This window comes from Hippocampus guttulatus, chromosome 12 (assembly GCF_054856545.1).
Source record: "Hippocampus guttulatus isolate MCC_2025c chromosome 12, RoL_Hgut_1.0, whole genome shotgun sequence".
In the NCBI taxonomy this organism is placed as follows: domain Eukaryota; kingdom Metazoa; phylum Chordata; class Actinopteri; order Syngnathiformes; family Syngnathidae; genus Hippocampus; species Hippocampus guttulatus.
The window spans coordinates 5,379,208-5,389,169 of record NC_141272.1 but is presented as its reverse complement, the minus strand read 5'-3'; the positions used below and the strand labels follow the sequence as shown (position 1 = coordinate 5,389,169).

At 39.5% G+C, this 9,962-nt stretch overlaps 1 protein-coding gene across 2 annotated transcripts; it reads right to left on the bottom strand.

Moving 5' to 3' along the window:
- Positions 1-184: 184 nt before the first annotated feature.
- On the bottom strand, positions 185-9,900 carry LOC147197054 (sodium channel regulatory subunit beta-4-like). Of its 2 annotated transcripts, XR_015102498.1 has the most exons (6): positions 9,731-9,900; positions 5,903-6,075; positions 5,589-5,808; positions 5,382-5,511; positions 5,038-5,140; positions 185-4,764 (listed from the first exon to the last, which is right to left on the bottom strand). XR_015102498.1 is itself a non-coding variant. In XM_086125821.1 (5 exons), exons 1-5 carry the CDS (start codon positions 9,783-9,785, stop codon positions 4,671-4,673), a joined length of 672 nt encoding a protein of 223 aa, XP_085981947.1. In that variant the 5' UTR covers positions 9,786-9,900; the 3' UTR covers positions 185-4,670. The 2 variants fall into 2 exon arrangements, 1 of the variants encoding a protein (XP_085981947.1); XM_086125821.1 differs by lacking the exon at positions 5,038-5,140.
- Between the last annotated feature and the right edge of the window lie 62 nt (positions 9,901-9,962).

Here is a 9,962-nt window from a genome sequence, read left to right as displayed (position 1 = left end):
TGCTCAAAGAACATATTGTTGTCAACTGACTCTGTACGTGCTAGAACATAATGGGTTAATCATGACACTTATGGTGGCAGGTGTGTACTGACTCCTATTTAGCTTAACCCCCCCTGACACACACAAACCAAAAAAACAAAACAAATTTTCATCCAATACAGAAAAGCTGACCGATTCCCCACAATGCGTCAGATGTTTTATTTCACAAACAGGCACTGACACTAGCGTTCTCTGGCATTTACAGTGTTTTTATTTACATCATTATATTTCCTAAACAAGTCAAGTTATAAGTGCATAGTCATGAGGTGAACATGAGCGGCATGACTAGAGGGAGACAAACAGTGACATTCAGAGGATTATTATTCCAGGAAATCTGGGGTTACATGTGTGGGTGGTGAATATTCAATAGACAGTACAGTTGGAATCGAAATACAAACAATTGCATCAAACAATTAGGAATTGTACAGTTTGTGTTTAAAAAAAACATTTTGTTCCATCACAAGGGAGAATATTTAGTTTTGTTGTAAAGTAAGGATATAGACTGTATTGGGGGTTTTTTTCACCTATTGGAATAGTTAATATTTCATTTGAAGTGCATTGATCAGTGATTTGATCGTTGAATTCGAATGGAATGTGGGAGTAGACTTGGCAGTGTGGGCAGTGATGAAGTACCTTATGCCAGTGGTCCCCAACCCCCGGGCCGCAGACTGATACCGGTCCGTGGGTCATTTGGTACCGGGCCGCACAGAAAGAATAAATAACTTACCTTAATTCAGTTTTATTTATTTTAGAATCTGAAAGATGTTTTATTTAGACATATTACCGGATTCTCTGTTACATCCGTCTTCAATATGTCACCCTTGACACAGGTCAAGGTGCGCTTCTTGGTCACGTGATAGGTTAAAATGAAACCTGGAGCTAGCAAAATGAGTGAAAAAACCCCAAACATCTTTGGAAAGGTTCTTTAGGAAGGGGAAAAGGCTCGGCCAGGAGACCAAAGAGAGGCCTACGACTTTCAAGAAAAAGTAGGATACCTTTAATACACACTATTAGGAGTCCTACTTAAAATACGGCTTTAGCTCAACGGGAGATTCCCACGCACCAAGCCCACTTTGGATAATGTGCGGCGGTGGTGAGTCGTATTTTTCACTCGCTTTGTATTTGCGCTGTATCTTATTTTGAAGGCACGTTTAAACGTTACCATAACTACCAGAGAGTGGTGCGGCCAGATCGGACGTTCCTGGTGTCATGATTCGTGTTTATTATTATGTTACGAAAATACTACCGTTTTCGTGCCGGTCGTATCATATTATTTTGTTGTATTTATCCGGCCTTAAAGGCCGGTCTCTGAAAATATTGTCTGACGTTAAACCAGTCCGTGGGGCAAAAAAGGTTGGGGACCGCTGCTTAGGCCACATGCAGAGTGTTGCAATTCAGTAACAGTTGTTACAGTGATCGTTTCTATATGATTGCTGTGTGTTTAAAAGGTGTCTTTGTAATATTTGGGAAGCCACAAGACTCCTGGACTGGCAGTATGAGCTCCAGTTGCTTGGCAGTTTAAATAATTTACCATAAGAAGACATCGCGGTCTTTCCCCATTTTTTTCTCCTAAATTGTTTTGCCTCAATAGTTCCATTACATGGTATGACTTCTGCCCATAGATGTCAGTTTGAAATGATTTCATCCATATTTTTGTGGTCCCTTGCCCTAATAATCTTGCAATTGACTAAAAACTTTAAAAATATGTGGCACAGACATGGGACAAACAATCTGACCAAAAGAGACAAAAAAGTCATTCCTATCACTTGCAGAACTATGTATAAATGCATTGTTACACTTGTATTGTAGCCGAGTAAACGGTATGTGAAAACACTACATTTTGCCTTGTAGAATAATGTGTCTCCAATATGTAAAACATTTAATTGACAAACTAATTGAGTTCAGACAACAGGCTTCTCATGTCAAGTTGACGAGATGGATATTATACCTAGAGTATATTCAAGTCAGTACTGCAGGAGGGGTTGTACACAGTCGGCTGACGATAAGTCGTGTTCTCTTAGTGCAGAAAGACAGAACGGGTCAGAATGAGGAAAAGGACAAAGGGTGAATGAGTTTGCATCCACATATGACATCATTAAATATGAATTGTATCTCCCTAAATGACATCATTCAATAAATATAATAAATAAATGTAAATATTGGCCTTCAAATGATAATAAATTATCATAATTTTCTCTGTGATAACAGCGCATCTTGCCGGTATCTTTTATACAACTGGAAAGTCTCTTTATTTCCCTTAAGTGAAGTCCCATTCAGAAGGAGCACACTAATGTGTGGGATGAGCACCACAATTGAGAATGTGTGGTGTACTCATATTAAACGTTGCTAGAACTTTGACATGAGGTCACCACGGACAACCAAATTGGCTCTTTTTTTTTGTATTCAGAACACAAAAATCAGGAACTAAGATGTGTGCAGCAAACAGACTGTTTTGTGCGCATTATGTTTGAGGTATATGACGTATGTTTAACTCCACCATACTGCCTCTTTTGGGATGTTTGTACCCTTATTACATCAGTTGCTTGTGGCAATACTTTCATATGTCATCACTTATATCACGGACAAAACGTATAAGTCTACAGTAATTAGAAAACCTGCCATTACCGTTACATTAAAGTGATTAATCAGCTATTACATACAAATGGCATCTTTGTTTATGTGAAGAAATCTGTCAAGATGAAGGAAATAATTTCAATCAGCCTTTTTTTGCTGCACAAATGGTAAATGTCAAACTGGTAAACGGTAACATTTAACATTTGTAATCTGTCTCCTTATTGCAAGTATCGTGAAAATGGTGTCGATGGTGGCTCTGCAATTATGTGTGCCACCAAAGTAATGGCAAGGACGAGACAGACGAAGTCTGTCCCAATACATTTGTCCAATAGTATTGATGAAACGCGACAGACCAATAGACTTTATGATATTGCATTTTAATATTCACAACTAGATACATTCAAAAAGACAAAGTTGTTACTAGCTAAAATAAGGCAATGTTTACTTTAAGTTGATTTCATTGCGTATTAGATGCACTATTGAGGGCACTAACCAGAGTCATTGTTGGGTTGTCTTACCTCAAGTAAAGTGAGACATCAATGGCATTGTTTATAGAGCCGGAACATCTCATACGTCTTCATTAATTATTGGATTCTATGAAGTTATGTCCAATAAAATATATTCAAGGCATCGGCCCACTAAGACGCTTTACCACCCTGCCTATCATTGACAAAGCCTTCAACAGGCCTTTTGTCCCGACACACTTCCAAAGTGATCTTTAACATATTATTGCATAACAATTTCTTTGTTATTGCTTCCATTGAAAGCAAGGAGGAAAAGACATAACACAAATAAGAAAGTGGCCAGTTGGCCAGATTGAGAAATGTGAACAATAAAACAAATGCTGTTGACACATTCTCTTAACGGAACTATGGCAAATTTGATTTTCAGATTTTTTTTCATTGTGTTCAAATTGTTTTCTAATAAAATAAGAATGGATTTAAGTTGACTTGTGCAGCCACTCCAAACAGTGGTAAAGTGCTGTATTGTTTGTGTGAAAGGCCCGTGCATGACTCAACTCAACTTAAATATAAGTGTCTCTTTATGTGTGTGTGCGTGTGTGTGTGTGTGTGTGTGTGTACACGCACGTGCGCGTGCGCGTGCATGCATCCCTAAACTCCTGATCCCAGAATCACCCCTGACTTTCAGTTTTAATGACCTGAATTGAAATCGAGATTTGGACAGTACAAGTTTCTGAATTTTAGAAAAAAAAGACTCATTCTTCAAAAAAGAACACCACTTATCCATCCAACGATCCAGTCATAAATCTTCTATTGCGCATTGGGTTCAAAATTACATGTGAGCTGTAGTCTTATCACTGTTGACTTTGGGCATGAGGCGGGGTACACAATGGACTGGTTGCCAGTCAGTCACAGGACACAAAAATCATAAAACCATTCACAATCCAATTTAGATTATTCAACTAGCTGGACTTGCATGGTTTTGGAATATGGGAATATGCAAAGAAAACCTCATGCAAGTGTGGAAAACATGCAAACTCCTCACTGAAAAGTCTGAGCCACAACTCGAACCCAGAACCTTTGACTGTGAGGCACCCTTGCTATCAAATTCAACACTGTGTAACTCCAAACATTTAAATGCCGGTTTGGGAGAGGCATCTCAGCTATTTTGTACTCTTCAATGATTCCAACGAAAGCATCTTTCCTCGGTTTGATTCGTGTTCAGTTTCATGTTAGCGCAAGACTAATCATCAAAAAGAATAAGCAGGATATTGACTGAGTTTAGTACATTTAGCATAGGGAACTACTTGTGAAATTTGAAGACTGCAGAGTTTGATGATACGGGCGGTGAACACTGCAACAAATACCGGAGACAAATTCCTTGTGTGTTCTACATACTTGGCCAATAAAGATGATTCTGATTCTGATTCTGATTCTGAAATAGGCTGTCATGTAGACAAGTGTGACCCAGCCTTCTGCAGATCTTTTTTTTTTTAATTGAAGCAATGATGGAGCTGTACATTTGCTTAGTGTACTTGAGAGTGTACATTTGTACCATCTTGTAACATATATACAAACATGACGCTGCGTTTTTGCTCATGCCTTTGGTGTTCCTTTGTTGTCAGCTTTGGCTCCTGTAAGTCCATTTTCGGTATTGTCGTTCCCTGAGGCATTTACCAGGCACTCTTTACTGCAAGGTGATGGAGAAACCAAAGATTAGCATGCAGAAGCAACAGCAGCAACAACAAAAACGATAAATATCCCTGATCCACATGAATAATTTTTTTTTATACAAGCCATACAAAACAAAATGCATTGAAACGAAAGTGGATATTTTTTTTTAAGGATATTTTCTCCAATTTTGTAACCAAACAGAATTTAAGTGAATGACAATTAGAAATGTTCAAATGCTGCTAAAAGCGTTAAAAATGTTTTAGAAGGGTCATCATTTGACTTAGTGCACCTTGCGTTGCTGTGGGGCCATTTTGCCTTTAGGACAGTTTGGAGGTTCACTTGTTGAATTTGGCCTGTTTTACTGCTGCTTCTCCTCGCTCCCGATCCCATCCCTGTTCAGAGATTGTTAAATTTTGCAAACTGTGAGCCTGTGAAGCTAGATATGCTTTTATAATTAAGGCCTACATAAAAGAACTTCAATTGACTTGACTTTAATCAATTTTTTGCAAGCCCTTATACTGTATCGTGAGGTTTTCCTCATTGGCTTGTCCTCGATAAAGTGGAAAAGTGTTATCAGTCATGTAAGTTACGCATGCCATGATGAGTTCCAGTCACCATCTCGAGACAACTTACTTCTTCTCATCATCCTTCAGCAGGAATTGGACCACCAAGGCCTTTATCACCATCACGATGATAACTATGCCAATGACTCCGCCCAACACAGAGACAATGATGACAGTTAACGTATTGTCAACCTCCCTCACTGTGGACAAAGAGACATTGGGTGAGAGGTAGTTGACAAACAAAATACACGATAGGACATGTCAATACGGTGCATACTTTGATCCACCACATAGAGAGTGAAGACAGTGCTGTGGTTGCGGTACTTCTCTTTCGGGTTTCTTGCAAAACAGGTGTACTCTCCTTCATCTTCAAAGGTGATATTCCACAGCAGGACAGAAATATTGTGCTTCTTGGAAGAGCCTACAAACTCTATTCGCGGGTGTTGCACTTTCACCCTGGGCTCCGCAACTTCGCTCGGAATCACCCCATCGCATAACTAGACAAACGCCCAAGAAAACCTGACTTGGTTACCCAGCCCGGAGCCGACCATAAAGGTTTTACCAATGCGCTGATGCTTATGAGGTCCGTACCTTTTGCATTGTGCCGTTGTTATAATGCCAGCTGAAGTAGAGCTGGTGAATGCCAATGCAGGATGAGAAGGTGCAGGGTAACAGCACGGTGGAACCATTCATCGCTTCGATTGATGACACTTTTCCTGTTGTTACCTCCAGTCCACGAACGTGCAGCACATCTGAATCAAAGACTGGGAGTATGGCGCACAGAATAGATGGGAGTGAGTCGTGAGAGATCATCAGGTGTGCCGCGGGAAATCATCAGATCCTCGAAATATACATAACAATATTGTCAATATTTTATTGAAATTGTGTATTGCATTCAAAATCATCTAGGTTCTAGGAAGCCAAAGTCAGCTAGGATAGGCTCCAGTAGTGATGGACAAATGATGCTTCATGAAGCACCTGCGATATTTTTTGACTCCTGTAGATGAAACTCTTGGTTCACAGTGGAAACTTAATAACTTTCCATTGCACTAGCACACTTTCCATTGCACTTATCTACAAACCAAAAGCACCATCAAGAGAAGTAAAAAAATACCAGTGCTTCATGAAGCTTCATTTTCCCATCACTTTCATTGAAAATATTTAATATTTTACAACACTGGCTAGAATATGACTTTAAGAAGTAGATGATCGCTTCCAGAGAATTTTGACCACTAGCATGAGGTCAAATACAATCTGAGTCACCTATTAAGTCTATACTGTATGAAGAAAACTGCATATGTGTTGGGGTCACTATTGAGTCAGGTTCTCTCACACCTCATTCATACAAGTGTGCCTTATATAAGTGTGACTGTTTTGTGTGTGTGTGTGTGTGTGTGTGTGTGTGTGTGTGTGTGTGTTAGAAGCATAATTCTTCTATTTCTGCTTGGTAGGAAGCATAAAATTTAAAAAAAGAAAACAAATTAAGTCCCAAGACTTTTGTCTGCCACAAATGACACTTCATTTACGGTACTTGGAACCAACGAGAATGATCGGCTGGGGACACACACGAAAATAATGCAATATACTGATAGTGATGTAAAAAATGTTAATTTAGTATTGTTCTTCTTATTACTATGTGCATGGGTCCAATGAGTTGTCCTTGCTTCATAACAACCAGAGGAATCCTGACATTATTACTCTGGTGTCTGCCCACCCTTGAGTCCTATTTATAAACACTGTCCTCTCCAGACTGACCATCATGGGATCACATTACACTTTGTGCAAACTGGGATTAAAACATTTTACGCCTGTCAATTGGTGTTTCAGAGCCGATGTTTCGTCCCCGTTTTTCTTCGCGGTCCAACCACAAAAATAAGACTGCCAAACTGCACTTGTGCACAGTTCCAAATCACAAAATCAGTCTTGTTTCAACTATTTTGTTGTTCCCAAATCTCTTTACATGTGACAAAACAAATGTGTTTACAAACACAGCACGTGTCAGCTCATGTCTTCGTAGTTGTTTGGTTCTACTTCTGTCTCCTGATCCTCCCCTTTCATCTTGACTTCGACGAGTGGATATTTTTATCTCCTGTCTGCATTCAAGTTGACTCGTCTTTAATAGCAATCTGAGCTCGGGTCCCCCTTATTCTGTTCTCTTTCTGGAGCATGTCTCTTTTCATGGACTTTTACTTTTCTTTGAGCTCTGGTCACTTTTAGCTTGCGCGTCTTATTGATCAGAGAATGCATCTATCTTGCAGGAATGTTGGAGTGAGATTGAAAAAGGTGCATGGTGTTCTTTTTAGATTGACATAGTTGTGTTATCCTTGACCACTCAAGGATTTGAAATGTTTCCATGATGGGAAGGGTTTTGAATGCCTGGACGAACATTTCCATTGATCCATTTTCGATAGTGCTTGTCATCATTACATCGGGTCACGTGTGAGCCTATCTCATTTGCCTTTTGGTGAGAGGCGAGGTACTGCCCTGGCCTGGTCATTGTTCACAATTCCAAGTTCAAGTTCAAGTCTTAAAAGAACCTAACTTGCATGTTTTGGAAAATGGGAAGCGATGCCCATGTAAAAACAGGGAGGGGCTGGCATTTGAAGCCTGTCAATGAAAATTTGTTGAATCCTTGCTTATCGATGAAGTTGTAATATTTGAAATTTGGTCAAAATCGTCTGCGATTCAAATGGTGATTTATGAGCGAGCTTCGCATTCACCACAATGAAAAAAAGTGGAAAAAACAAACGCCACTCTCACGAATGCAATTTCAGCCATTTACTGAAAAGTAAGAAAGAGTCAAACACTTGCAAGCAGCAACAGTAAACCAAAACTCAAGTGCAGATCCTCACAGAGACTGACCAGCCATGTTCCTAATGTCACTGACTCGGTCACACCCCTTGATGTTGTGATTTCTGGCTTGAACAGTAATTACGTTTTATACAACCGATTTATTTCTTTAGATTCTCTTTTATTATGTTTTAATTATGTTTTTGTACAATACAGTGCTATGGTTTTTATTGTTAAACGTGTAACAATGTGCTGTGGTGATTTTTGGAAGCTCAAATGGATTCATGGAATTTAAATTCATTTCAATCTGTAATATTGATTTGGTTCAAGGGTAAACTGTGTTACGATCTTGGAACAAATCTGACTTGTCATTCAAGGTAAAAATCTGTGAATGTGATTTTCGAGTGTCGCTTTCATTCCACAATTACTTATCATTTACTGGCCTTGCAATTAGTGCACACTCATGTATATTTGTGCTATATATTAGCTCCATTGTCTCAACCAAACGCCAATATCTAAAATCAGTTCAGCTAATGGAACAAAATGCAATTGCTGGCATATCTTGTCCTTGGCTCAGAGTCAAGGTGATACGTTTTATTTAAGTAGGCCACGCATTGAAGAGTTAATGTATTTCTGAGCAAACCCACAGAGAACGGGCCGAGAACACAATTACCACTTGGAGAAGGTGGGGTGAGGGAGTGCTGCTGGGAAGAATGGAAAGGGAAGAGGGAGAATGCTCACAGAGGAAGAGAAAAAGGTGGAGGGACAGACGGTATGGGTGGGAGATGGGAAGGAGAGTGTCACCAGGAAGAAGCAGAGAGATGGACATTATGTTCCTGAAGTAATATAGCTTGCATGTGATGACTTCCATAAGCGTGTGCATCCATGTACCACAACTTTTGACAAGTTGTATTACAGGTTATTGAAACTTGATAGAGACCTACCTGTAAGTACCGATATGTGTAGGTATACTATCTAATCAAGGTAATAATAATACAGTGATACCGCTACTTAGGAAATTAATTGGTTCTGGAAGAAATTTCTTAACTAGAAAATTATGTAAGTAGAGACGCGTTTTCCATCTAAATGCCCTAATCCGTCCCAAACTTCCCCAAAATTCAGACATAAATGTATCAAAATGCATCAAAATATGTAACAAATATATGTTACAATTAGATTATTGCACAATAAATGAGTTGTGCATAATGTAAAAACAAAGAATAAAGAATAAAAATAATGGTCATTTCACTTTTAACTGCGTCCTCATTGTAATTTTTCTCTCCATTTCTGTGACCAATCCAACTCAACATAATTCATCCGAAAAAAGTTTAATGTTCTGGACCCTGACAAGTACAACTCAAATTGTATGTCAGCAAGTTTGCACTTGAAGGATTGGGAGGTGAACGCTAAGGCTTCGCTTAGAAGGCTGATGTGGGTAAACCCTCACGTTTGGACTTGAAGGTATGGATTTACTGTGATGGCAATGAGCCACCCACTTTGCATACAATTAGTTTGACACAGAGGAAGTAAAAGATGCTATGAATGAGAACAAATGCACTTCATACCACCGGCACACGGAAAGGTGCGAAACAACATTTTAAGGTGGATAGAAAGAAGTCGTTAACTCACTGAGCAGCAGCGCAAACAGCAGACCTGGCACACCGGTGCTGTCCAATGACGCCATGACACCACTTATCTTGTCCGAATCCTTTTGTTTTTCCCTATTCTGAATGTTGCCCTTGTCCTGTCACAGTTGAATTTGGCCAAAAACAAAATGTGGCTCTCTTACAGGTCTTTGGAGAAAGGTGGTCGTGCTTTCAGTCCCTCCTTTTGCCCCCCCCCCCCTTCCTGTCCCAGGAAG